This window comes from Watersipora subatra, chromosome 3 (assembly GCF_963576615.1).
Source record: "Watersipora subatra chromosome 3, tzWatSuba1.1, whole genome shotgun sequence".
Taxonomy (NCBI): Eukaryota; Metazoa; Bryozoa; class Gymnolaemata; order Cheilostomatida; family Watersiporidae; genus Watersipora; species Watersipora subatra.
In genome coordinates this window covers 44740623-44768609 of record NC_088710.1, presented here as the reverse complement: position 1 = coordinate 44768609, position 27987 = coordinate 44740623, and the positions used below count along the sequence as shown (strand labels likewise).

The window sequence follows — 27987 nt, the reverse complement described above, 5'->3', positions numbered from 1 at the left end:
ATGGCGCTCAAATTATAACGCTAATAAATGACCTTGGCCATTACAGAGATAATACCTATAACTCAGTGGTTTCGCGAACGTAAGCAAAAGCCTTTGCGTTTCGAAATAGAAAATACTAGTTTTTAACAGAGGACGTTTTTGGATCTTTTGCTAATCCAAGGCGTCGCAGTGAATGTTTAGAACTTGAATTGTTACAATTGTGCTTTGCGTAGGGAAGATTTTTTAGTTAATAGTTCTCACAGCAAAGATGACGTTTTAATATAATCAAACGCTCTTCATTGTAAACTAGCATCAGATTCACTAGGTATATAATTTGAATTGCAAGCCCGTGCTTTTTACTGCTGCACTTTCGTCTACGTTTGGATTATAAATAGTTATTAGACTAAAGCTTTACACATGGAAAGGTAAGAAGTTAAGACGTGATTGCGTACCTTTGGTCGATTTGTAACATGCACGTTGATGAAATACATTGGTGGTTTCATAACGTAGGGTATACAGAGGGTGTGGTCTAATTTAACTATTATCGTAGCGTTGTGTTGCATCATATTGTGCACAAAAATAATCACAAAAGAGTAAGTTTCCTAGTGGTGATGGCTCTAAAAGTCTTTGGACATGTTATGGTCATACCTGCCAACTCTCACGCATTGGGCGTGAGACTCGCGCAATCACCCCAAAGAAAAAATGAAAATGCGTGGGATTTTTGCTCCAATTTCAACAATTTTATACATACTATCATTGATACATCAATTGCCCCAAAACCATATCTCACGCATTGCTCCACTCTTGGGTTGGCAGGCCTGGTTATGGTGTCTAGTATTGTATTGGTCTATGTTTTTATGGGTGTTAGCAGACCTGCCAACCCAAGAGTGGGGCAATGCGTGAGATTTGGTTTTGGGGCAATTGATGTATCAATGATAGTATATATAAAATTGTGGAAATTGGGGCAAAAATCTCACGCATTTCTCACGCTTTTTCATTTTTGCTTTGGGGCGATTGCGTGAGTCTCACGCTCAATGCGTGAGAGTTGGCAGGTATGGGTGTTAGTCATTTTTTCTATTAAACTGTTTTGAAGTCGGCCGACTCACCTAATAATACAACTGACTAACAATGACTCTGTCCAAATTAAGCTGATTCATCTTAAGTCGGCTTGCTCTACTCAAAATTAGTTATCTCCTTCCTGTGAGAGCATTCTTGTAGTGCTTTAGTCAATCTGGCTTCACCTGGGATATCTCAAATCATCAAAGCTTTCCCTGGGATGTTGTTATTTCATTGTAAGTTTGATTGATCTGAATACTGTAGACCCCCTTCCAAAACTATCAATGAGCACTATTAATTGTTCTAGATCTCTATGCATGTGGACCAGTTTAGTGTTTTAACCGTGCTCGAGCTTTTATAAACACCTATGATTGTGCTATGATGATTCTTCTTTAAAGAAGTTCTAGGCTGTACTTTCATAGTTCCTTCCTCAAATTATTAATTCTCTACGGTTTTTACTTTAGCTGTCTTTTCTGCATAAATTTATTACTTTGCTTTTAATGCTATAGCAAAGGTATTATATAGAGATACCAGTATATAGATTTATATATGATATTTTTTCTAGATTTGTAGGTGATTTTAGTGATGAATTTTATTGAGAACTGCAACAGTTAATGACATGTCGGGTGACAAGAATCTTAGTAGAAAGTCCTCTGCCCAAAACTTCAAGGAGAAAGTTGTGAAGTACTATGAAGCAATATTTCAGGTACGCTTTTCCCTTACATATAATGCCCTTCAATAACTATAAAATTTTGATGGTACTTATATAGAGAGAAATAGGTAAAAGGGAAAGGTTGTCTCAATAAGATGGTTGTGGAGACGAAGAGGGTGAGAAGGAAAGAGTGAATTCGCTTGTCTCTGATTGGTTTTGTTGAGAACCTTCTTAGATTGCGTATGGCATTTAGGGAGTATGCTTTTTACTGCTCATGTATTTTGAATTCGGTATTAGACCAACTTTTGGCTTTTGCGAATTTTGTTCTTAAGCTGTGCCATTAATGCGTTCTGACAAGAATGAAATTGCTGGCTGTCTGTTTCAATCTATGCCGAGTTTTCACCGGTTGACCATCTAGTTCCTATATAGACTACACGTTTGTACAGGTAAATTTACACGCTGAACAAATTTAATCAAAATATCATCTATGTAAAACCTTTCGCATAATATGCATTTCCGAATTGAAGTTATCCTAATTTTGTATAGTAAATCAAATTAGATATTGATATTATTTATTTAATATAGTATGTGTTAATACATGTTATTCGTAAATGATGCATGAGAACAGTTTGCAATGATAGCACATGTTTTTTAGGACAAGGATCCATCTAATGGCAACGGTAATTTTTGGAGTGAGTTCTTCCTGCTACGAGTGAGTATATTGAGTTGCTACTGCCGTATTCTATTTTATCATAATATTGTCTTTACCAATAACAAGGTTGTGAAACCCATTGTTTAAGATAGTTTTTGCATTATTTGCAAATTACACATTCTCTTGTTATATTTATACATGTAGGTCATTATATGTAGATAGTCCTGGTGAATATTCACCAACACTTGACTTTTATATGCTGGTACCAGTAATAATTATGGACAAGTATGTGATCCATTGTTTACATAGACCGAGTTTTGGCCACTTTTATTGGCTCTTACTTGTTTTGCATGTTTCTCTTTAGCCATGAATAAGTATCTTTTCTCGAGCTGGAAAATTAAACAAGTTCTTAGGAGATGTCGTGCCATAATCTCACCAACCTTGTGTGAAAGTGCAAAAGTTGATGCCGTTTAGGCTCCGCCATTATGCTTGTATTTCTAGAAAGCCATCTTATATTTCACTGGTTTCTTTTGTGGAGCCTCTTTTGTGGAGCTTTCTTATTTAGGCGCATCTGATTTAGTACAGTAAAGCAAGTTGATTGGTTAGAGCATCTTTGCAATTACCGTAAAACCTCTACTTGAACGTCGTATCGCTCTATTTTCAATCCTCCCTCTATAGTGGTGGTCAAATAGAGGTAACATTTAAATAGAGGTTTTATAGTAAGTAAACAGCTCAAGGAGACATAGGTACTTAACATGCTCAGTTAAGCTTTTTTGTGAATAATTACCACAGCATATAGTGAACACCAGTCAATATCAGTAAATTCAATCATGATATCTTTAGAAAACGTAACTGATGATTGTGGTGGACGGATTAAAACACACCTTCCATTTGCCACTTGTTGCTGGTGAAAGCAGGCTTTGTTTGGTGCCAGTTCTAGTTGTTGGGCTCTCACAAGCAGCACAAATAAATAAGTAGACTCGAACTGAATGAAACAAAGGAGGCATTTGACTCTATTTACTTTTATCCTACACTTCACATTCTTTTCGTTTTTACCATAGCTTTATAGCAGAATGTGGCTTGCTTTACAGATAGCAAGCCCTATTGATGTAGTTCTATCCTCAGTATGAGCCATCTTTTAATTGTTTGATAATCTTACGGAGATTTTAATATAAAAATTGCAACATCTTTTCACATTATTATGCTTTTCCAAAATGTATAAACTTAGAATTACATAAACCACTGCACATTGTCAGCCCCAACCTTCACTTCCCTTCAGTGATAAAAAAGTATTCAGGATTGACCTTTCCTTTGTAGTGTTACACTCTGTTCAACTAGATTTTACATGACAAATAATGATAAAGATTTACAGAAGCTATTTTGATGTTTTCAGGCTAACATAGAAGCGCTACAGACACAGTTTACCACCATCTCTTCACACGATGTTCAATCTATCAAGGTTGGTTGACTCTTTAAACTTGAATATTTTAGGGATTATTGGATGACTTGAATTGCTTAATATGCAAAAGCCTTCATTTTCTAGGCGTAGACTTTTTCTAGTGTAGTTCCTTCTTGGACAAACAATTTATTGTTACTAGAAAAGAGTTTGATAATTTGTTTACATTGCCATAAATTCTGACTACACTAGCGGTAGCACTTTTGGAATTTAGTGGTTTGAAGTTATGTTGTCAAATACCTAATCATTTGTAAGTTGACAGTCTTGCACTAGTCCTTTCATACTTAATGGGATAACTTGACATGTTAGAAGTTAGATTAATTATTACTTATCAGCAACATATCTGTGTTATATAACTATGATATCTGGTAAACATGTGATTCTAGTTGTCTAAATACAAAATCTTCTTTGTTCTTCTAAAAAAGAAGATAAGCGGGCTCGCTATTATTTAGACTATTTCCTGATTGGCTACCATGAGCCATTTTGTTGAACCTCTCAATACTCGGCATTGTTGTTGTTTTTAGCATTTCACATTAGATGATTTCTCCTGTTTTTTTTAACAGTGCAAGTTAAAACACCCTTTTAATTTATTAATTACGGTTTTTCAAAATGTGAAAACGTAGAATTGCATAAACCACTGCACATTTTTAGCCCCAACCTTCACTTGCCTTTAGTGATAAAGGAAGTATTCAGAATTGACTTTTCCTTTGGAGTGTTACAGGAAGAATGCCTAGAATCACTGCAGTGTATCCTAGGGAACGCGAGCAGTTATATGTTAGTCAGAGATTATGTTCACACCTCCTAATTCAGAGACTATTGTTGTTGTTAAACATACTGTACTAATAAACATATAAACATACCAGACTAATAAATAGTCCATGTTCTCTATGTTTAGCCCAACATCAATGAGTTCTTCGTTAGATGTGTTTCCTGTCTGAGTGAGCCACAGTCTATGAGGACAGTCAATGCTATACAGGTATAGTGTTCAGTCATCATCTCTGATAGGCTGTCTCTAGGCCAACTATTCAAGCTTAGGTTATTCCTTTTTTATTTGATATGATAAGTATAAGTATGATATGACAATGGTATCTTGGTGTGAATACGACTTGAAATAAACAAATATAGATGTATGAGATGTGATCATATCTGTGCAGATTGTTTGCTTTGACCATTAAATAAATGAAATGTTCAGGATTTACCCTACATAATCAGTCAAAGACACAATTTACTGCTGTTTGATTTACATATTTGAAATCAGGTCAAAATAAAGATTAATTTAATATATAATTTAAAGCTAATGACTAAATTCGGGATAACAATAACAATGTTGTAAATGAGAATTCTAGTTTTGCAAAAAAGGGGTCCAGTTTGAAAAATAAAGAGCACATCACAATATTAAACACATGGCAAGCTTTGAGATACTAATGTGTCTGTAATATAAGTCGGAGATCAGAACAAATAATAAAAACTATTAATGGTATATATTTCAGTTGGTACACGAGGCATTTTTTCTTTTGCTGTGTAAAACATGTAATATACAGTGATGTAAAGCTGGTTTTTGCCGATTGCTCTCTATACGTCCTGCGCATGTCTGGCATGCATGTTCATTGTCACTGGTCATTAGGTGAGAGCTTGCCATGTTAGTTTAGTTTACGCTTGTTCTGACATGAAGTCTGACATCTTCGTATGTTATGCGTGCTGATAGACCACGCTGCCCGTCTCTAACCTTAGAACTATCACAACCAAAACATCTTTTACATGTTACAGACTCTATGCGGTCTGGTGAAGGGGGCGTTTGCGCAGTCCAAAGGAAGCTATGGATTCGATGTGATCGACCTCTTGATTGGCTTTGATCAGGCAGAAAGTGTTATGCAGGTTTGTTGAAAATTAGGGCGAAGGGAATTTATATTCTGAGCTTTTCATACGTCAAGTTCTTTGTTGACATAAATTTGAAAATTTCAACCCTGCAGACATGTCATGCGATATCATCATGATATAACTTGCATCATTAGCCAGCGTAGATATATTGGAATTGTCCACACTCTTTGGAACTTTTGCCTTAGTTTTTGTATCGATCACGCTAGTGAGGATGTTAAATCGACAAAACCTTTTATTGACGATATATTATTAGCTAATGACACCCATTTTTGTACACAAACTATTATTCTATGTACAGTTGCTTTATAATCTATATGTAGATGAATTATTGCATGTTTGTTACAGAGAGCCAATATTAATAGTATGTCCCAGGCTTGATTTTGCACTTGGTATCTTTTTTTGTTTTTCCGATGGGTAAGTGTTTGTCAAAAAATTGTGGCATCTTGATTCTGTTCGTACACAGGGGGTGGCGATGATATACCATTCAATATACCTGATTTAAGTTTTAGTAAATTAAAACTTTAAAGGGGGCTTGAAGTAAACTAGGTTATTCACTACTAGAATATTGTGGTATACTACCATTTAAGGGGTTGTAATGTAACTTATTAAATTATTTTCAGGTTAAATGAGCCTTGTCAGATATGTTTGTAGCATTGACAAGCGGTGCGCTCCTCCACGCCTTTCGATTTCATACACGAAGTACCATAGTGATGCCACTTCCTTAGCACGGTGATTATTTACTGTTGTAGAAGCTCATCGACTGCTTGCAGAAGATACTCAGCAGCCGTGAGTCAGCAGTTAGTCTGAAGAACATCTGCTTGAGGTTCCTGCTAACAATTGTTACGCTGACAGACAACGTCAGCCAAAACACACTGCTGGAGTATCTCATGATCAACAGCATATTCGATGCTCTCTTACTGGTTTGTCTCCATCTTCTCCTCTAGCCCGAGATGCTATAAGTCATAGAATATCAGGATAACTCTTGAAGTGTTGGCAGGGATTTGTCTTTCCTCTATGACTATCTGATGTATTTTTGTTACATGTATATAAAATTTGATTAGCCCATATATCCATTCTCTGCTGTGGCCTGCATCCTTTGGATTACTCTCTGATAGGTAATCGTAGAAAAGCTTACGTAAAAATGTAGTTAGCGTAATTAAGAATTGTCTTTTTTGTAACTATCTTGTTTTTTCACAAATTAAATTCTATTAGTTTATTATAAAGCCAGACAAGAGGCTTGCTGTTATGCAAGAAACAGTATTAGCCAGTGACAGGAATTGTGAGCTACTCTTTGATATGTAATTAAGTTCTTAATTATTCTAGATGACAGGAACATGAAAATATTGAAGATGCCAAGTAATTTAATAAAGCATTTAGACTTTAGTGCTTGTATTTTTACTGATGAAAAAATTTTGTAGTACCTAAAATTAGCAGAATAATAAGTATATACCAAACACGGTAATGGGTGGCTTTCTTATTATTAAAAAAAACTAAGTTTATAATTTGAAAATTTTTAGTGGTGTTTAATTTTGCTCACTCATTTCATAAGAAGTCCTCTATAGACCTGGTTCTATAGACCTAACATTAGTGCCATAGTCAGGGTATATAATATTGCTAACATCACTACTAGCTGGTGTTAGTTGCTACAAGTTGATCACTGCCTATGCATGCTGTCTCTTGGTATTGCCTTTCTCTCTTAAATTGTTTGTTTTACCAACTGCTTCTTTCCGAGCTCTTTGTGTAAAATATTTGGCAGCAATAGTGACCCAAAGACACAAATAAACATGTATGTTTATTTTCAAATAAACATACATGTTACGTCATCTAAACATATATGTTTGAACGGAATGAACACTCAATTCAAATATATTCCTATTCGGCATTTAATTGGAATGAATACTGAATTCAGCTGCAATGATATGTAATGCAGCTGGGGCCAGTCATGCTTGACTCAGGGACAAACTATACTCAGCACTTTTCGTATGAAAAATTAGTATCGTTCTCATCAGCTTCCTACTGGATACGTGTGTTTTAATATACTGATGCTTACACCTAAGTTGACATCGCTGTCACCTTTTTTTTATTTGCCATATCATCCAACGTCATCCGAGTAACACAGAGTTAGTTTTTGCAACAAATGCACAGGCTATGTGATATTTTCTGGTAATAACTAGCAATGTGAACCAACTTAGAAAGTGTAGCTTGCTGTTCCAATTGTTTTAGTTGTGCAGATTACAGTGTTTTCAGCACCAAAAGAAGCCGAAATGATTCTCCTATTGTTTATTTAAAGTAAATTTTGATAAATTTTAAGCAACATTCTATCACAATTTTGGCTAAGTTTTGTTCAACATTCATTCATATTTTCTTAATTTTTTTTTATAAGTTTCTAATTTTTATCAATTTTTCTTGTTTTCTGATTAACGAAATTCTGTTGTTTTCATAAACTGTTGCTAGACTCATTACTCTAGCTCAGCTTAAGTTTTGCTGTTTGTTGTTAAGCTTTTCTCAGTGATGAGTGTAGGACCTAAGGCTAATATGGTATGTTGTAGATATTAAGCAGTTCCACTCTGAGGTGTAACCATGGCAACGATTCTGTGCTGCTGCTCATTCTACTCGTACAATACAGGAAGTATGATTCGACCAATCCATACATAGTCAATCTGTCCATATTGGACAATGACATAGCCCTCAATGTGAGTACCTAACTTGTAACTTGCTGCCCTGACATATAATTATTTATATATATATATATTATATATACTATATATAATTATATTATGTATAATATAGTCCCACGACCAAACGAGCGGAGCGAAGTGTGGGAGTTTTTATGATAAATGCATGTGCACACAACTTACGAAAATTATTCATCAACAATGAGACGAACCCTCGTCAAGAAATTTCATCAACAAATTTAAGCATCGTTATGTAAAGTCATTAAAGTATAATAACGATACAAAACACATTTAAACCTATTTAAATATGTTACCAAGTCTTTGTAAACCGTCGGTATTATCTTAAAACTTACCCATCTGATCGGATTATACACAAATAGACAGATTAATTTCAACGAAAATCGCCACAAAACACTTGAAAAGCTTGGTTTAATAAAAGTTAAGACCGAAAATTGAAACGCCGAGGGACAGATAATAGAACGATGAAGTCTTGCGCATTTCACAAAAAATAACGTGCACTTTTCGCCAGTCTATAGCATTGTCGAATTGCCGAAGGTTTTGGCAATTAACATAGGAGTACAGAAATCGTTTCATTTTTGCCGATTTCAATTTTTTCATTTTCATTTGCGACACATTTGAATACTTTCCCATTCTAACTGATGTCCAACGCAGTATAAGTAAAGCAAATGACGATGATATTTTTTAACGTTTCTTATGAGATTATTGCAATAATTAATTATAAGTTTGGATGACTACAGAACAATGACTACGTAGTACAGACTTTCTAAAAATTTAACGCAGTGTAAGTAAAGGCATGACGATGATAATTTTTCTAACGGTTCTAATGAGATTATTGCAATAATTAATTATAAGTTTGGATGACTACAGGACAATGACTACGTAGTAGATTTTCTAAAAATCTATATAAATATCACAACTTCGTGATATTGTTAGCTATGCCGTTTTGAGATGTAAACAAAATTGTGCATTGGTTTTTTATTATTACTATATAAATAATATTGGTTATTCTAATAATATCAGTGCATTTTACTTCTAATATTGGCCAATATTGCATTTCTTTTTTTGCAGGAGGAGAGATATCAACATATAATCTTTTCCTTTCATTATTGCTATTTGTTGTATATAATAACATCCAGTACATTACAGCTACCATTGCAGTTATCCTATTTGACTGCTAATATTGCATTTCTCAACCATCAGTACCCTTTCTTTTTTCCAATATCACTTTGGTCGTGGGCTGTATGACAGTGGAATTTCTAGTATTATTATACTATCAATTATATGATTATATTTATAGTAAATGTATAATTATACATAATATATATTATGTATATTATATATAATATACGTGTAATAATACGTACAATCTATAGTAATATATATATTTTTGCTATATATAAAATACTATGTATATTATTCAATAACTTTCCCTAATAACTTAATGAATGGATAATTTTCAAATGATTAAATAGGACAGACAGCTAACAACACTAAGTACCTCTAATGCATTATTCAACGCATGTACGAGTCTGTTTTCATGCCACATCTCATTAAATGCATTCACCTTTATCCACAGCTTTTCACTTGTTCATTTAAAAATTATGACTAATGTTGTCTATTTCTTCACAAATTTTTATAGACAAATCAAGACAAATCAACTCCATTTCTTTCTAGTTCTAACTTACCCATAGCTGTTGGTAGATTGAATGTGTATAGTTAATAGAACTTGTGCGCCAAAGCTAAACCCTTATCAAAAACATGTGTTTGTTGTAGGGATTGTCTCAGATCATAGCCTTATCTCTTCTTGGTTATAACAGGTGAGCTTTGACCAAACGTCGGCTGAACCCTCACTGGTTGATATTTGACATGGCCGGCTATCAATTAACATTTATGTTATTCAATTTTCTTTCACAAGACAGACATAGATACAATTTTGGTCCTTTTTTGAAAGGTTAGATAATAATATATAAGATATTTTACCTTGGTATTAAAAGGTTGGGGCAATTCAAAGGACTATATTTATGGGTCTCGAAAAGGAAAATATAAAATTTTAATACCGGCTAGTAATCTAGTAATACTAAGTAAAAAGATTCTAAAAAGCCAAAAAGGTAAACGGCACATGTTGTTTTTGCCATCCATTTATCCTTATGCTATACTGGGGTCCGGTGGAACAACTAGTTTATGGCCGTCAACAGATATATCTATGGAGTAAGGCGTTTCTTGCCTTCTACAGATATGTCTATGGAATAGCATGTTTCTTGTCTTCTGCGGATATATCTATGGAATAACACTTTTCTTGTTTTACACAACCACATATAAATAATCTATGGAATAACAAGTTTCTTATCTCTGGCAGATATATTTATGGAACACTAAGTTTTTGACTTCTGCAATTATATCTTTGGAGTAGCAGCTTTCTTGCCTCCAGATATATCTATGGAATAACAAGTTTTTTGTTTTCCACAGATATTTTATTTGTACAGTAACAGATTTTTCATTTTTACAGATATGTTTAACCACAATAATGCAGTAAAACAATTGACAAAGCTAACCTATGAATGGCCTAACCTAGCAAATATAGGCCATTATATAGTCAATATGTATCTGTTGCTCTAATTGATATGTATCTGTTGCTAGGCAATATCGGGAGAAGTTAACGCAGCAGAAGTCGACAGGTCTCATGTCTAGTTTTACAAGCATGGTGAGTGCCCAATACGGCTTCTATGTTAGTGTCCCTACTTACTGATCTTGTTATTCATATTCAGTTGGTGCAACACTGCCCTAGAACCTCTGCAAATCTAAGTAAATCAGTGCTGGGTATCCCTACTGTCTGGATGCCAGGGTAGCGAAAAAATGATGCCGCAGACAGTTACAGTTAACTCTTTTGCAGGTTGGCAGCATGTTTGGGAGCGATGAGACATCCAAAGTCAAATTTAAGTGAGTAAACACTCAGCACAACCGCTGTTTCTATAATTTAGTTTGTTTCTTTTATAGAGCTAGTGAATCACACACATCAGGTGATCCAGCAGTGAGGTCTGCAGGGAGCAGTGAGACTCTTTGTACTCTAGTATAATCCCACCAATTAAGTCTGTATATAAAGACCTGGCAGAACAGGCTGATGGTTTTTCTTGGTTCAAGTGCTGATGTGATAGCCGTGAGGCATCATTGCTAGATCTAACATAGTGGCCTTGTTCAGAGTGCCTGCTGTGGTATGGACACTATCTCAAGCGAGTCTGTATTTGTTTAGAATGCTTAGAATGTTTAGAATCCGCATTGCTTGCTGGTCATTGGCTAATTATGTTAGATCATAAGACCATGGTCTGCATTTTAGAATTACTGCAAAACATCAGCTTGTATTTACTTTGTGTAATAAGTTTTCTCAATTGACGAATAAAAATAATTTATCTACATTTGATTTGCTGAAATCAAGTGGTCCTCATTCTAATTCTTTTTACCTGAAATCAGCTTTATTTGAGATTCATTTAAAAGGACTCACAGATTCATCATCAATAAAATGGGCCTTGGAATCAATGTTACGGTGTCAGAAATAAATTATAAAGCGCAGTATGGATGGCAAGCATTCTATTTTTGTGCTACAATAACAGTTGTTTTAAAATCACAAATTTCTGTACTTCACATTAATGAGGTGGCTAAAATATTAGGCTTGAACTGACGCATTAAACCAATTGAGCTAATCAGCCATCTTTCTTAGCTTTAGAGTGATTGTGCCAATCAAAGAATAAAGATTACTTTGCGACAGAAAAAGTGAATGAGTGGACGAATGGTCAACGATCAATAATAATATAGATACAAAAAGGTTATTAAAATTTGTCTGGCAGATGTCATTATAGAGGTCAATATTCCACCAGTAGAGGTATCATAGACAGTCTCAATTTCCTGTTGTGCATTGCGAATAAAACACTGATTAGGTACATCATTTGTAGCCAAGTTTGATAGCCTTGGGTCTACAGGTTTTCTTGACCTGAAAAAACATTGGCAATTTTGTATAAGATACGGTTAAAATGGTAAGTTGATTTAGCTCAAGGCTTCGGAGACAACTTACATGTATAATGTTATACAAGCTGACAGGATTTGCTCCTCAAAAAGGAGTTTTCTGTGTGATCCACCCTTTCATTTGCCATAAGCAGACAATATTTTGTTGATTTGTTGATTTTAGGGTTCCTTATTATATTTGGTTATCTATTGATAAATTGCTAATAGATTGAAATAAACTAATTCTGTTTCTAAAGTCAGAGAATTTGGAGCATCTGATTCACAAATATCGAGAGTGCATTGAGTACACTAATAGGAATAGGACACAAATAGGCAACTCACGGACAAGTTGATATTTTAAAGATAGTCTTCACACTTTTACTCTCCCTTACTCTATAATCACCCTCTTATTATCATGTGTACATTTAACAGACCTAGTGCATTGCTCTACTGTTAATCCTTGTTTACAAGCTCATTGCTCAGTATTGGATTTGCAATCCTAGCCACGGAACTAAGATTTTTGCTTAGGGCAATAGATGTATCAATGTTATGCTATGGTATTATTTTTACTCTCGCTTTTTATGTGAGCTCGTCTCCTTTTATTGCTCCATAGCTCAATGCTGTAAATGTTTCATATTAGGTTTGAGTGAGAGTTGCGGATTTCACCCGTAAACTTTTGTAAATGTGTTTTAGGCCTGACATCCCTTTGCTCCTAGCCCTCTATGAGTGTGTCCATCTCAATAGGAACTTTGTACTCGCTCTGACCACCAGCCATGCTGGTGGAAACTTTGGTTCCACCCACAGCCTAACATCTGACCCTGCAGACGATTTGCCCCCAGCTATTCCTCGAGCCAGCGAAGGTAAAGCATTATTATTATTGAAATGTTTTTCCTAGTTTTCCTAGTCCTGTTGAGCAGCATGTCTTATGTCAAGTGTTCGCTCGTGACAGATATACTTCTACCAAAGTGTATGCATCCTTGTTCATGACTCACCTAAAATGGTGGTTTTACAGAAGTGATACCTGTGCACCACCGTATGTCAGTGCACTACATTGAAAACTGACTGTAGGATATAATTAAAGCTTACCAGCTGCTTTTGGTGGTTACGCCAGATTCTCAATAATGTTTGTGACTTTTTATGGCTTTCTAAATTAATTGATTGATCGTTGATTGCTCAGCTTGTAACTTGAAAAAAGTCGAGACGAGTTAAACAATTTCTATTTGCTACTAATTACTATTTAGATTCAAGGTATGTCTACTGCTGTAGGTAATATATGCCTTGGTACTTACTGCCTACTACAAAATCAATCATTTTGTTGGCTATTTTTGCCGAAGACAACATTCATGACGCATGGATGTTTAATACCAGATAGGTCTGTAGATTTGATAAGATAAGCAATTTTTCTGCATGTAAACAGCCACCGGTGAGATCTTTCAATATATATATATATATTATATTATATATATATTATATTATATATATACTTGCAACAAACAAGCCGATTCCGCTGAATCTGCATAAGAAAAATATTTACTGCCATAATAACTTGCATTAAGTTGGGCTTTTGAACGATGGAGGGTGCTAAAAATATCAGTTTCTGAAGTACAATGACAGGTATGCTCTCACATGCGCAAGGACCAAACCTTGAAAGTGCAGAGAGACAAAGTAAAAGTTATTAAAATTTGAGTAGAAGGTTATGTCGAAAACAAGAAAAAGACCAACTAATTCAACTTCCTAAGTGGCGTTAAATGTACAGCAGTGGAGAAAGTATGAAAAGAGTTAATAAGAGCGCTTGAGACCCTTCAGTGAAACATGAGTGACTGCCAAGAGGGATATTAGCCAGATAAATACCATCTGCAACTGTTAGCACTCTTCAATGATAAACTGATAACTGATAAACTGCAACCAAATTATAGAATGACCTTAGGTAGATCAAATTTTGAAAATGAAATGGACAGGGTGCTGAGTTAGAGTAATTTGCATTATTTTTAAAGGTAAGTGAGCAAAAAAGCTCACGAACAAGACCTTATTGCAAAAATGTAAGAATACTGATTAGGGAAAAACACAGGTTACATACAGATAACATGTAGTGGATGAGAGGATGGGCTATTGATACGGTGGGGGGCAAAGTCAAATCTCATTTCTTCCAAGATTGCCGAGTTTGGCAGATGATACGTTGGTGTTGGTGGTTATGAACCTGTAAAAGGCTTTGGCATAAACACATGGTCCGCACTGCAAAGCGGTTCCAATGCCAAAGAGCGCCACAAGTGTTTGGCAATGAATGGAACTGGAACTACCACATCATTGTTCAGTCTCCAAACAACTCATATATGCACTTGTAGTGCCTTGATATCTCTATTAAATGACAACTCATACATGCACTTGTAGTGCCTTGATATCTCTATTAAATGACAACTCATACATGCACTTGTAGTGCCTTGATATCTCTATTAAATGACAACTCATACATGCACTTGTAGTGCCTTGATATCTCTATTAAATGGTGTGAAATTTAGACTCGCTGCTTCCGAACTTCTTGTTAGTTAAAGACTATCATACAGCCTGTTTTTGACTATTTTTTCATTTTCAGGAGTGGGTGTCGTTAAAATATATCCAATCATGTTCGGTGCATTTTTGAGCAGTTCAGATTAAAAATAAAATTCTAAGATTTTTTTCAGTTTTTTGATATTTTTTCTATCAGGTACTAATGATTAGTGAGTACTCTGCCTGCCAGAAACTATGATTGAATGGATCTGTAAAAGCTTTTTGAACCAAAGCAGGTCTCTCTAACTTTATAGTTATGTCTGTTCACATGAATTCATTTTGCACTGATATCTGAAGTCTTGTTTGGCGCTGGGTGATATATGGCAAATGGTGCATGTATGGGGTAACAGCTGAAATTCCAAGCAACCTGGTGTCAGAGCACACGCAGCCTTTTAAGTTTCTGGAAAGCAGGACTGCTTGTAGTTTTTATCTTTCTCCACACCCATAGGAATCCTCATACTATTGTCACTTATTGAGATGACCTTTTTACCCAAATTGGTGTTTTAGTACCCCTGAGTCAAACTGGAGAGTTGGACCAACCAACAAACCTGTTAGCTACATTCATAGAGTATACATCCATCATCACTCATGATGTTAGAGGTGAGTTTCATAGAGTATACACCAATCGACATTCATGATGTTAGTAGACAGTGAATATTAGCTTTGAGTGAGTGGTACTTCCTTGAAGTACGATTGGGTTTTACCTTTTAAGAGAAGATGTTAAAAGTCTTGAGGTCCGTCACAAGTGATAACCTATTTTTATCGCAGCTGCACTCTCTAAAAACCACATTTCATTAGCTGTGTAAGGCCTACTGATGATGATATTTGCCAGTCTAGGGTCACTAAGTTTACCGCTTGCATTTATGTCATCCTTTTTAGTGTTGCTGCTCTGGAATTATTTTAAAGCTGCGCTTTGTCTGATAAACATTTTTTTTTATTGAAAACCTAGTACAATTATAATATTATATTCTTATATTGAAACTGCACTAGAATGTATTTTACAGCAAAAACTAGCGTTTGTTTAATCACAGAGTGTAATCTCGTTTTTTACATATCTCAACCTTAGGGTTAATCCTTATTAATTGATAAGTGTAGTGGAGGAACCAATAACATAACTTTGTTAAAATATGTTATTAAAACTATAATAAACATCTATTTAACTATGAAATTGTTAATTATAACATTTTTCTTTTTACCTTTAAATATCTCGAACTAAGCATACATGTTGAAAGCATGGCACTATTCGAGTGTGGATAAATAGCCTGTTTACTGTATTCCCTAGAAAGGGAAGCTTAGCATGAGACAGAGAAGATTAATAAGGAAAACCTAAATTAAGTTTCCAATTTAGTTTATAGTTGGTGATGTCTGAAAAAGCTATGAATTGCAAGGTTATATCATTTCTAATAGCAAACAGTTATGGATTACCAAAAATGTGGAGGTTACAGACAGCATTGAGCATCTCTATTGCAGGAGAACAAAATCTTGTTTCACATGTAATGTCTCCTAAAAATATTCAATGTTTAAACATAGACTGGACATAGCGTAAGCTATTTCAATACTCATGGTCAACTTTGTTAACTGATTTCGTAGGTTTAATTTTGATTTTGACTGTATTCATCTGGACATACATTTGAAATTTAGACGAATAGAGAAAAACTTTCTATTTTTGGACTATGCCATACTTTGATTAGTTTTCCTCTCATTGTTATGCGGCCTTTCAAAGAAGTTTATTTCGACATTAACACACACCCTGTCGATAAACTTTCTATTTTACACAATTTTTTGCCATTTTCAGGAACATGATAACTAAATTTAGCTTGGGTTCATTCAAATGGTTTGAAGCCACGGTTACAAATATTTTATTGGGCCCTTAGTTTCACCTGTGCCTTTATGCTGGTTTACCAGCCATCGATAAGCATTTTAATATTAACCATTTACAGATGATGCCAACTTCAACGTGTCGAAGCTCTGTTTCATCATATTGAATTGTGTGTCAGAAGATCATTATGCAAACTCCCTCATGCATGACCCAAACATCAACTTTAGAATTCCCATCCACAGGGTGGTAAGTAATCTTGCAGGCTTGACCATACATACAGACGAAACACATCGCTGATACTGCGTAGGTATTTCCTGTTGCTGTGCACATTCACATTGACAAATAGATTGACCAATGAGAGTGGCTCTCAGTTGTGGAAGACCATGATGTCCTTGCCGAATTCTACAGTACCTTTTCTGAAGTATATTTATGTTATGACATGGATCAACAATAATTTGTGACAGCACTAAGGCTTGTGCAGAGGCTTGGATTGCTATGTTTTGATCAATGATAAAAGGGCATGTGTTACTGATGAAAACAGCCAAGTGCAACAATACATAAAGTTCACGACATAAATTAAACTAACAATTGTTTTTACATATTTAATTACTGAAAATATTATCGAAAATGTTTCATAAACAGTCTCAATTTATACTAGAGGCTCTCGTATATACCTATGTTACAAATGAAAATATATTTGTCCATATATAAACAGGTATTTAGATGAAATACTGGTGTCATCATAGTTCAAAAGCTAATCTTGGATGCAACGAACGTTGGAAATGAAAAAAATTGAATTGATACCATAATAGTTAGCTGTTTCTACCAATCACAATTTCTACGTACGTTCACCAACATGTTTGTCTCAAAATGATGCTTCGATAATGCAACGCCGGTACATCGTCAATTGTGACACACTATGTGTGTCACACAACACATGTGGCACACAACATGTGTATCACACTCTGCGTGTCACACTCTGTGTCTGTCACTTTACGTGTTTCACTTTCTGTGTGTCACATTTTTCAGTGCTACACTATCAGTGTCACACCCTATCATGTGCCTCATTCTTATTAGGACCACTCCGCCAATGTCTCACCTTGTCAGTGTCATATTCCGCCAGTGTTACATCCAGTCTCATTTGGGCATTGTAAAACATTCAGTGTTCCTCCTTGATATCTTATAGTGATGAGTGAAGCTGGATGTCTTACTATTTGCCTATGTGACTGGGTGTGATATATATCATGTTGACGATGCTTGCACCCGTGATCTCGCCGTTGTTATACATCTGATGCGTTTCCTGTCATTGTTAATCAGAGGTTTTTTTTACAGCCGATGAGGCACAGGAAGTTATCCATGGAGGCGTCTCCGCCCTCTGGACCTCTCGCTTGTGCAGTTCTAGGCAAGTGTGCATTCTATATATAATTCTATACATGTAAGATGTTTATGCTAATGCTTGGTGTCCTTGAGATACTCTGTTTCATTTATTCAAGGTGGGAGAACAATATGTGAATGTTACTCTGTGAAGTTTGTATGGTACATGGCAGCTCTATTATTATCCAAACTGTTAGTTTCTTTTAGATATCCTTTGCTCTGCCAGATTGTGGCTTAGATTATACATTCGCTCGTTATAACTTTTTGTAGATGACCTTTGGGTCTTTATAACTCTTTATAGATGACCTTTTGGTAGTTAAAACTCTCGGTTGTTGGCCTTTTAGTCGTTGAACTTTTGGTAGTTGATCTTTTGGTTGTTACAACTCTTCGTAGTTGACCTTTTGGTTGTTAAAAACTTTGGCTGTTAGAAATTTTGATCATCAGACATTTTGGTCACTACACAATTTGGTAGTTTGGCCTTTTGTCCGTTTGACCTTTAGGCCAGTTGGTAGTTGATCCTTTTGCCTAGTTATATCTTCACCATATATTTATATCTATTGATTTGTCATACCTGATTTCTTATTAATGGTGAAATGTAAACATTAATTCATTTAGTAAAGTACTAGCACATAATAATTACTGTAGGACATTTTACCTATTGACTTCCACTGATGAATATGTAACAGCTGCTTATGAAGGCAAATAATGATAAGTAAACTGCTATTGTAAGTATGGGGATTGACAGAGAAGAACAAGATAACAACAAAATTGATTTGTGACTCAGCGGGCAAGTCTGTAGGTTTACGTGTCTGACGGAGGTTTGCTGGGTCCTCTGGGCAAGTCTGTAGGTTTACGTGTCTGACGGAGGTTTGCTGGGTCCTCTGGGCAAGTCTGTAGGTTTACGTGTCTGACGGAGGTTTGCTGGGTCGGCTCAAATGATACGATCTTAAGAGTTTGCTTATCCCCTTGTGAAATTTTTTTATAAATTTACTGGTTTTTTTTATTTTTCCATTTAGGTAGATATTTGAGTTGGAGCTCAGTGGATGAAATTTTAACTCTGCTATCAAATGCCGACATATAGAGCTTGTAAATTTGGTGAATTATATCTGTTATACGAATATGTCTTCGATGTTTGCGTATTTACCTAATTGCAGAGCTGCAAGTAGAATTCCTCATCAGTCACATGATGAAGCAAATGCCTGCAGAACTTTACACCCTCTCTCTCAGCGCCATTCACCGTCTCCTAGTCTACCAGAAAAAGAATCGAGTGCGCCTCAGCTACCCGTGGAAGTCTCTCTGGGCAGGTACAGAGGCTAGATGCAATACATTTATTTATGCACAAGGAGAGTTTGCTTGGTTTAGCCGTTGTACATAATACATTTAGAGTGGCAGAACATAGGACCCTGTCACAGTGCTGTGGGCCACAAGCTTTGCAGGCAGTGTAAATTTGCAGGCTTATTGCTAATAGTTATTGGGAGTTATGCTCTATTTCACTAAAATTGTTGTATAGCATTGTTAGTGATAGATAAGCAATTGTGGGCAATTTAAATTTAGTCTCGGGCAACTCTTCCTTGATTCATTCGAATGGTCGTTGTGTTTTTTTTCATTTAAATAAATTAATTAACTACTAAGCATGGCTTGGTGCCATGACTAGCTATGCTACTGCGCATGTGGATTCTCTTTGCACCTTCTTTTTCATGCATTTCTAACTGTTATATTCTTTCTTCAATAAAATAACTCGAACAAATAGTGGGGACTAAGGGCTATATCTTGAACAATATCTGTGACTTGGCTGCTTTTCCAGATTTTATTCCAATTCTCAAATTACATATAAATTCTTGTACAGAGGTTTTGTATATTAAATTGATCCTCAACCTACAATATAAGCTAAATACAGCACAATGGGAATGATTTTTAAGTAATATTTATGTGAGGTTCAGGCGATACAAAACATTGAAGTTAGAAGCAGAATTTTAACACGTTATCAGTTTCGATGAAATACTAAGCTGTTTTGGTAGTTTGCATAGGAAAATGAATCAAAAACACCTGTTGATATCTTATCCAAAGAAATGTATTTGTTTTGCCTAACTAATTTTGGAGCATTTAGTTAGGCAAAGTAGGTTCAAATGTAGCATTTTTTTCATAGCGGTCTCCCACACAGCAAATAACTACAGAGAACTTATTTCAAAAAATTAACTTTAGGAATTAACTTAAAATTTCTTTAACTTTAGCCTCTAGATATTCTAAACTAGACAATCAAATTTAGAAGCTACTATTGTTTTTTTTCAATATTCGATAATTTAATGGTCCTAATTTTCAGAGCTAGAAAATCAAATTTTTAGTCTTGCCTGCATCTTGGACTTTACACAAAAGATGCTGGTATGTAATTTTGCGAAGTGATACGTCAATCTTTGCTTGGATCGTTTTAAGTGCCACTAAAAAGTGCTTTGTTAAAACTGTGACACAGTTTTGGAAAACATCTTTACAAACTATTGTTTGACCATATGATATTTCAAACTTTTTTGTTCTTTTAAAAGAGCTAAAATTTTAAGGTTAAATGTTGTAAAATTTACTTTATACATTTTCTTGTTGATGAGGCGAATATGCTACTTTAAGTCTTTCCTCAGATATGCCAGCATGTTGACACATTGATTGTTTATAGAGAACAACAACAGTATTCTCATCTGTTGCAGCACTGACCAATCTAGTCAAATATATTCTCTCTAATGAAGCAGCGCTAATAAAAGTCTGCAATATCTTCGTCATGGCCCAGCAGGTGAGATTCTCATGCCATATCTTCATCTACTTCTGTTTGTCTCTTCTCACTTTCCCTCATGCATTTACATGGAGCCATAACCTGGCCTGTACCTAGTACCTCCGTTCTGATGCTGTGGAGACTTGTCATGATCTGACAAGTTTCTAATTCTTGCATTGTTTATTATCTTTATGTTGTTTCTTTTTAAAGATTTTGAAGCATTCTTTGTTGTGATAACTGTTATACACAAGTACGTGAACATACGTGTACACAAGGCGGTACATGTATGTTCTCTCTCTGCGTATAAAAGCACGTTTATGACAAATGAAGTACAAAAATATGGTTTCGTAGTAAATATGGATACGGAGTGTAGCTTTTTGTGTTTTGCATTTCATGTTTTATTCAGTCTTACAAAAGCAATCAATGACATTTACAAAGCTTCATATAAAGGTTTTCATAGGATGTATTTCCTATTTTTACTAGTGAATGTTTACTGTCTTGTAACTAACAAAACACCTAATTCACCTTAGTGAATTTTCATTAAAATAACTTGAATACATAATAAAAATTTGTAGGTAAAAGTGAATTAAACCAAAGAAAGCAGTAGTTGCCATACAATGCAGTAGCCAGAAGCAGTTTTACCCAAATATATACCACAGTAGACTTTCATATAGTCATATCATGTATTCCCTTTTATATTTACAGGAAATATTAAAATGAATATTAAACCGATTATTTTCATGCCTCGGCCTCCATTCACTTTTATAAAACCTGCGATACCTTCCCAGAAATGCTAATTTCAATTACATACCGCAAGAACACAACATGTAGATGGCCACTTAATTTGACAAGTAGCATGACACACTTGACACTCTGCACTGGTGCTTTCTTTTCTGTCAGTCTTAAGAATGGTGTTTTGACTAGCTCCATTAAAAGCAGCCTTGTAGGCTTAATGCAATTCAGCTCTACAATCACACCATACTAAACTAATATAATCTAATCAGAGCTTTCGAAGGAAGAAATACACATCATCTGAGGTGTCATCTGATCGAAATACTGACATCTCTTGCAGGTGGTGAATATATTTAACATGTTTATAACATATGGTGACACTTTCTTATCGACTCCTGGCAGTTACGATGACCTATACTACGATTTGATAAGACGGCATGTTGTCTACGATAATCTCTATGCACTTGGTATGTATTGGTTTGCTATCCTAATGCACTGGAATAGAAATATATTCTGCATAACATGACAGGGGTATTTCTGCTATAAGCAGGTTACACCATCATTTCAGATTAGAATTTTTGTTAGTTGCAATGTTATGGTTTGGTGAGCTTTTCATAGCATTTTTGTTGCAAAACCAAATGATTCACATCCAGATTAACTGCAAAACATTTTTTCAGCCAAAACTTCCTAATACATGTATGTATCACTTGACATGATCGACTCATGCATTGCATCGTGTTCACAGCTGAAGACTACAGATCAAGGAAATTTTATTATCTAATACATTTTTACAAATTGCTAATTCTCATGGACTGAGCTTCATTCGTTTCAGTGCAATAATCTGGATTTCCTTTCAAGGCATTTATTTTTTATGAATTTTCATACAATTCTAGATGTTTTATAGCTTTCAAGGTGTACCTGTGCTAATGTTTTATACCATTGTAGTGAGTGTATTGTTTGATATATACCTTACACGAACAAACAGTTTTTTCAAATGTTTTATAGAAGGGATTAATTGTACATTTTGTATTATGAGCCTGCTGTCAGAAGCAACAGCAAAATTCTGAAGCTATGTTGTGAAAGTTGTCCTGTTCACTGAAATGAAGAGTGAAATACATGTCTCCTCGTTAAATATGGTGAAATAAACGTCTCCTCGTTAAATATGCTGGTGATTAATGTTTCAGCTTTGCGCTACGCCAACAATGATGAGTACAAAGACCACAGCACGAGGCTTGTTCACAGTCTAAGCAACATCAGGTATGTGATATGATGGCTCGCGATTGGTCTAGCAAACAAACTGCCAGAATTTTATGCAAACCACTTTGGCTAGATTAATTGTTTTGCTTTTTCCCTAACTTGCTAAAAATGTTTCCAACTGCCGGTAAATAACTTGCTTGTACTAACAACTGTTATTGCAATTTCATTTTATGAGATTTTTAAACGCACATTGGCTGAAATTCAAGGAAAACTCAATGCTAAAAATCTGTTTAAAACAGAACAACTAATTAGTTTCATTCTATTAACTATGCAGCTATGGTTAGCGTGGTTAATCCTACTGATTATAGGAAGTGACTGACATTGTGATACAGGTGAGATGTTTTAACACACACCCACTAATTACTAACTCTTATTTCTTCTTATGCCCTTTGCTTTTATGTCTTTCTAAATTTCAAATGTTAGCATAATTGAATAAAATAGGCATTTGAAGGTTTTTAAAATTGTCACTACTGCATAGATGGAAAATTATTTAATTTATTTTTGTCATAAATACAAGGAGTTGTTTGTTCACAACAAAGAATGAGCATTGGTATGTGTAGACAACTCCATTTTGGGCTGACTAGATGAAATTCATTATAATTTCCTTTATGTAGTTGAAGTGATTGGCGAAATATTGGAATTGTGCAAGATGTAGAGGTTTTTTAAGAACCTTGATAAACTAAAATAATATAATTAAAATTTACATTGCTTATAAACAGATTAATATTACAAAGCAAACAGTAAATATTATGTTTTCTACAAGAGAGATTTGCATGTGATAAGTATGGATCAAGATATGGTAAATGTAGTAATGAATGAAAGCTTCTCAATTCAACGTATTGATGAGCCATACCTCTGGTATCTGATACATTTAACCGAATGTCCTCAGGCTTGTAGTAAATCATGCCTGGCATATTGTAGTTCCTTTAGCGAACTGACTGAGCATGCCTATTACAGCAGACATAACAGCGAGTAATGTGTTTACAAGAATTGCAAACCTATTCATATTCTTGTCTATTGAAAACATTTAGAAGAGATCATCAGCGATGAGTTATCCACTGAATGGTTTCCATCGGTTGCAGGTCTGTAATCAACCACTTCTGCCCAAAAGTTGACTCATGGGCCAAAGTGAATCACCTCTCATCACTGACAGAAGAGCAGGTCTTGGAGGTAGTCAAGACCAACTATGAGACACTCACATTAAAACTGCATGAGACCCTCGATCAGTTTGAGAGGTATAGCGAGAAGCCAAAAGAATCAAGCTTCTTTATGCATATGGTAATAAGCTACTGTGTATATACGTGTGTAGACAGCAATAGCAGTGCAGAATGTCTTTGTCGATTGTACACTCATCCCCTGGTTACTAGAGATTTTCAGTTTTCTCTCAGGTAGCGCATTGTTTTCAAGTGTTACATGGGATACGCGGTTAAACAGGGGTTGTTGAAGATACGTTTAGATAACTAGAATAAAAGCCTTTGTTTGAACTTGTGTCCTGAAAATGTGTGGTAAATAAAAATCAGCAAAGGGTTGTTAGTCTAATTGGTGCAATTCTTTTGCTATTCAAGGAATTGTGGCAAGTTTCAAATGTATATTGATCTCGAAAAATACAAATTTTCTACTGTCACATACTTCTTTGATACAAATTTAGTTTCACAGAGATTTTTATAGGTTTAGTAAGCTGCTGTAAAAACCAACACAGTGGACGCTCTCATAACGTATACCTCCTATAACGTAAATTCCTCAGATAACGTAAAAGATTAACCTATGTGAAGTTTTTGCTTCTTACTGCGTAAAAAATTCCATATATAGCTTAAAGTCGGGCGAGTTTTTAAATTCGATTTGAATGTAAGTTTATCTTGCCACAATTCTGGAAGAAAAACTGCTGTGCGTATAGCGCTATTTATAATTTATGTATAACCTTCACGACGCTCTAGTTCGTCATAATAGATCGTTAAATGTGTTAACACAAAGGAGAATAGGATAGCTGCGCAATTCTTCATAAATACAAAAGCAATCGATTGGTGCAGGTGTTACAGCGTCATTCTACCAAATTGAATGTCACTAGTTGGAGTATCATGGAAAGTTATTTTTCGTCTTAACCTTGACAACCCTGGATACGATAGACATGACCAGGTAGAGCCACTTTTTATAATAATATTTTGTTTTGCCTTATTGTACATGTACAAAATATTTGCTATTAGCTTTACTTCGCAGAATAGACTTTGCTGTTTGTAAAAAATAAGAAAATTGTTGTAGATGAATGTCGAAAAAATGCAGTCCCCATCAACTTGTAAAATAATTGCAATTATGTTTTATAAAACCAGTGAGATTGATCATAAAAATGAGAAAAGTTGTCGATGCAAACGCAAAAATGCAAAGCAATAATGCTGCAGTTACGGTATAGCACACAAATTAAGAGTTAAGTCAAGTTTTTCCTTTTGTTAAACAAAAGGGCGAGTTTGAAAAGATTTTGGAATGGATCAAGCAATTTACATGTATATTACTGTTCTTTTACCGAAAATTCCTTATAACATAAACGTTCCTGGAACGGATTATTTACGTTGTAGGAGCGCCTACTGTATATTAACTAGAACCATATTTGCTGATCATAATCATCTGATATTTAGTTAGTAAATAATTCTCAGAAGGTGTAGTTACTTCCTTTAGTCCTACTCATGGGATTACCATTGATTATAGATTATATTTATTTTGAATGGCCGAATGTATGGTGTGGTGTAAGAGATGCATGGCAGCCATAAGGTTTATAGCTAATAGGTTAATAGGCTGCCAATTTGAATTTGATCAGTTTGTTGAATATGTATTCCTTTATCTAGATATTCTGGACATTAGAACAAGAAAAAATTAGAACAAGAAAAATATTTTCTTGAATTTAAAGATTGTAACTAGCTTGTCTTGACTAGCTCCAGCACTCCATGATCTGTATTACTCCAGCCGCATCTTTACAAAAGGTTCTTAGTAGTTGCCGTCGCTTTCCTTGTACCAACATGATATTAACTTGTTCGCTAGGTAGAAGGATACGGCCTCGCTTTCACTAATGTAATTGTATGTAAAAAATTGATAGGTTACATTGACTTTGCATAACTTAAGAGTTTCCTACTCATGGCGAGATTTTGTTTACCTTTGCATTGTATTTGAATAGGTGAGATCTTTGGTGCTGGAAGTCAGAGAAAAAGCGGTAATTACAAAGCTGGAACAAACCAGTTTGTTAAAGGAATTCACAACAGTGCCAACTGAAACATAATTTATTCGCATTGACGGTGAAATGCGTTGCAAATTCTTTTTCATTTAGGTATCTGATCCCGAAGAAAAATGACCCATAGAATTTATGACTGTTTTTATGTGTTCAAAATTGACCTTCGACATATATTTGGTCACTTTGCTCAATACTGAATATGAGTGTACATTTATTTTCAAATATTATTTGCATGATGAATATAAATATATAGGTGATGATGTGATAATAATAAAGTGAATGTCAGTATTCTGTGTTACCGTTTTATTTAAATAGCTTCAGCTTTTTAAAGAATGGTTGCACCTGCTCCTTCTTGTAAGGTTTAGTCACCAAGCATGTGGGGTAATTCTCAGGTTGTTCAATCCAAAGTTTGTGTAAAATATTTTCCTGTTCCAGTCTCTTAGATAACTCTTGCAGTTTCTCCTCGTTGTCTATCTGGGTGAAAAAGGAAGGCAACATACAGAACAAAAAACAGACATCACTGTAGGAATAGTAAAACGAATATTGGGGAAGATTGTGAATAGTGAGGAAAGTTAGAGAGAAACGAGAACATGATACTAGTATAGAAACACATACCAAAATAAAGGAAGGTACAAGTACTTATCAACTAGTTATTGTAGGGCCTACATAATTATATAAACTTAGCACAAAATATGTAGAACGAGCATAAGAATAAACATGAAAGGAAGCCAGCTATATAAATTTGAATTATTAGGCTATGCTTTTGCTTCAATGTGAGGATCGGCAATAAATGATGATACTGCAAGCAAAGCTTGCAGTCTATTCAATCTTACGCTAACAAATATTGAAGGGTTGGTAGCACACTTCCAAAATCGAAACAATGCAATGGCAGTATATCAGTTGTAAGCTAAGCTATATGATAGGATACAGAGTTACAAAACTTGGCAAGCGTGAACATATAGTGGCTATAGTTCATACCTCTAAAACGCACTTGTGCATGTTGTCTAGGTCGGTGGTATAAGCTTTAGTTAATTCGTCATCGCTGTACAAAACCATGGTAGCCGCACACGCATGACAAGCCTGTGCAATGACTGCTCCGACTGGCCATTTTAGCATGGTTATTAAATCTTTTCTAACTACGACATACTGTAGCAACGTTGCCATCAGAGCTTACTAATGACGAAGAGGACAAATAACGTGCGCTCAGTTGAATCGCCACATCTGACACATCTAAAAGCTGGTGTCGCGAAAGCTATTTAGTTGAGGCGGAAAAAGTGGTTTGGGGCGAGACTTCGGTTGCTTACAAGTTATAAAATGATGGATAAAGTGAGCACAAGTCTTAACATTCATGTCATTTCTATTTATCACCAAACCTATACAGGTAATTGGAGCAAATTTGACTAAAACGTACTTTTAATGCAAGTGGCGAGCTATGATACCGTAGCACCTATTTTGCTATTGCTTATTTGCCTTATCTTGTTGACATCAAAAACGCAATTCGTGTATTGTGCTTCAAATTCTCAGTTAATGATGTACAGCAATCCATTGACAAATGAAAATTAATAATCATAGCTTGTAAAGAAAATTCGCAGGAGTGAGGTGGAGACAAATATTCAAACGTATCTGAAACCAACAGGAGGGTGCTGAACCGGAGCTGAACCCAACTCATTTGTGCTCTGCTGGCCTCTGCTGAAACCAACAGGGTGCGCTGAACCCAACGCTGTCGACGATACAACCTGCTGAAACCAACTCATCTGTGCTCTGCTGAAACTAACATAATTCGCTGAACACAATGCTGCCGACGATACAACCTGCTGAAACCAACAGAAGGGAGCTGAAACCAACTCACTTGTGCTCTGCTGAACCCAACAGAGTGCGCTGAACCCAATGCTGCCGACGATACAACCTGATAAAACTAACAAGAGGGTGC

At 35.3% G+C, this 27987-nt stretch overlaps 2 protein-coding genes across 2 annotated transcripts; one reads left to right on the top strand and one right to left on the bottom strand.

Moving 5' to 3' along the window:
- Nucleotides 1-252: 252 nt before the first annotated feature.
- On the top strand, nucleotides 253-26345 carry LOC137392296 (armadillo-like helical domain-containing protein 3). The gene is made up of 21 exons (XM_068078967.1): nucleotides 253-404; nucleotides 1601-1741; nucleotides 2343-2399; nucleotides 3733-3798; nucleotides 4691-4771; nucleotides 5563-5670; nucleotides 6423-6593; nucleotides 8223-8366; nucleotides 10143-10186; nucleotides 11007-11070; nucleotides 11260-11306; nucleotides 13056-13222; nucleotides 15414-15506; nucleotides 16847-16971; nucleotides 18058-18127; nucleotides 19254-19403; nucleotides 20793-20875; nucleotides 21927-22053; nucleotides 22771-22843; nucleotides 23926-24121; nucleotides 26004-26345. The coding sequence occupies exons 2-21, from the start codon at nucleotides 1655-1657 to the stop codon at nucleotides 26103-26105; spliced, it is 2055 nt and encodes a 684-aa protein (XP_067935068.1). The 5' UTR covers nucleotides 253-404; nucleotides 1601-1654; the 3' UTR covers nucleotides 26106-26345.
- LOC137392297 (putative peptidyl-tRNA hydrolase PTRHD1) lies at nucleotides 26089-27247 on the bottom strand. Its single transcript, XM_068078968.1, has 2 exons — nucleotides 27036-27247; nucleotides 26089-26531 (listed from the first exon to the last, which is right to left on the bottom strand). The coding sequence occupies exons 1-2, from the start codon at nucleotides 27219-27221 to the stop codon at nucleotides 26361-26363; spliced, it is 357 nt and encodes a 118-aa protein (XP_067935069.1). The 5' UTR covers nucleotides 27222-27247; the 3' UTR covers nucleotides 26089-26360.
- Nucleotides 27248-27987: the final 740 nt, after the last annotated feature.

What these genes read in the sequence shown, in the direction of transcription:
- LOC137392296 (XM_068078967.1), top strand. Translation starts at nt 1,655, where the DNA reads ATGTCGGGTGACAAGAATCTTAGTAGAAAGTCCTCTGCCCAAAACTTC. An exon ending in ACTATGAAGCAATATTTCAG is followed by an intron (nt 1,742 to 2,342) that starts GTACGCTTTTCC and finishes CATGTTTTTTAG; the next exon opens with GACAAGGATCCATCTAATGG. An exon ending in TATTCCTCGAGCCAGCGAAG is followed by an intron (nt 13,223 to 15,413) that starts GTAAAGCATTAT and finishes TTGGTGTTTTAG; the next exon opens with TACCCCTGAGTCAAACTGGA.
- LOC137392297 (XM_068078968.1), bottom strand. Translation starts at nt 27,221, where the DNA reads ATGGCAACGTTGCTACAGTATGTCGTAGTTAGAAAAGATTTAATAACC. An exon ending in TGCACAAGTGCGTTTTAGAG is followed by an intron (nt 26,532 to 27,035) that starts GTATGAACTATA and finishes TTTTTCACCCAG; the next exon opens with ATAGACAACGAGGAGAAACT.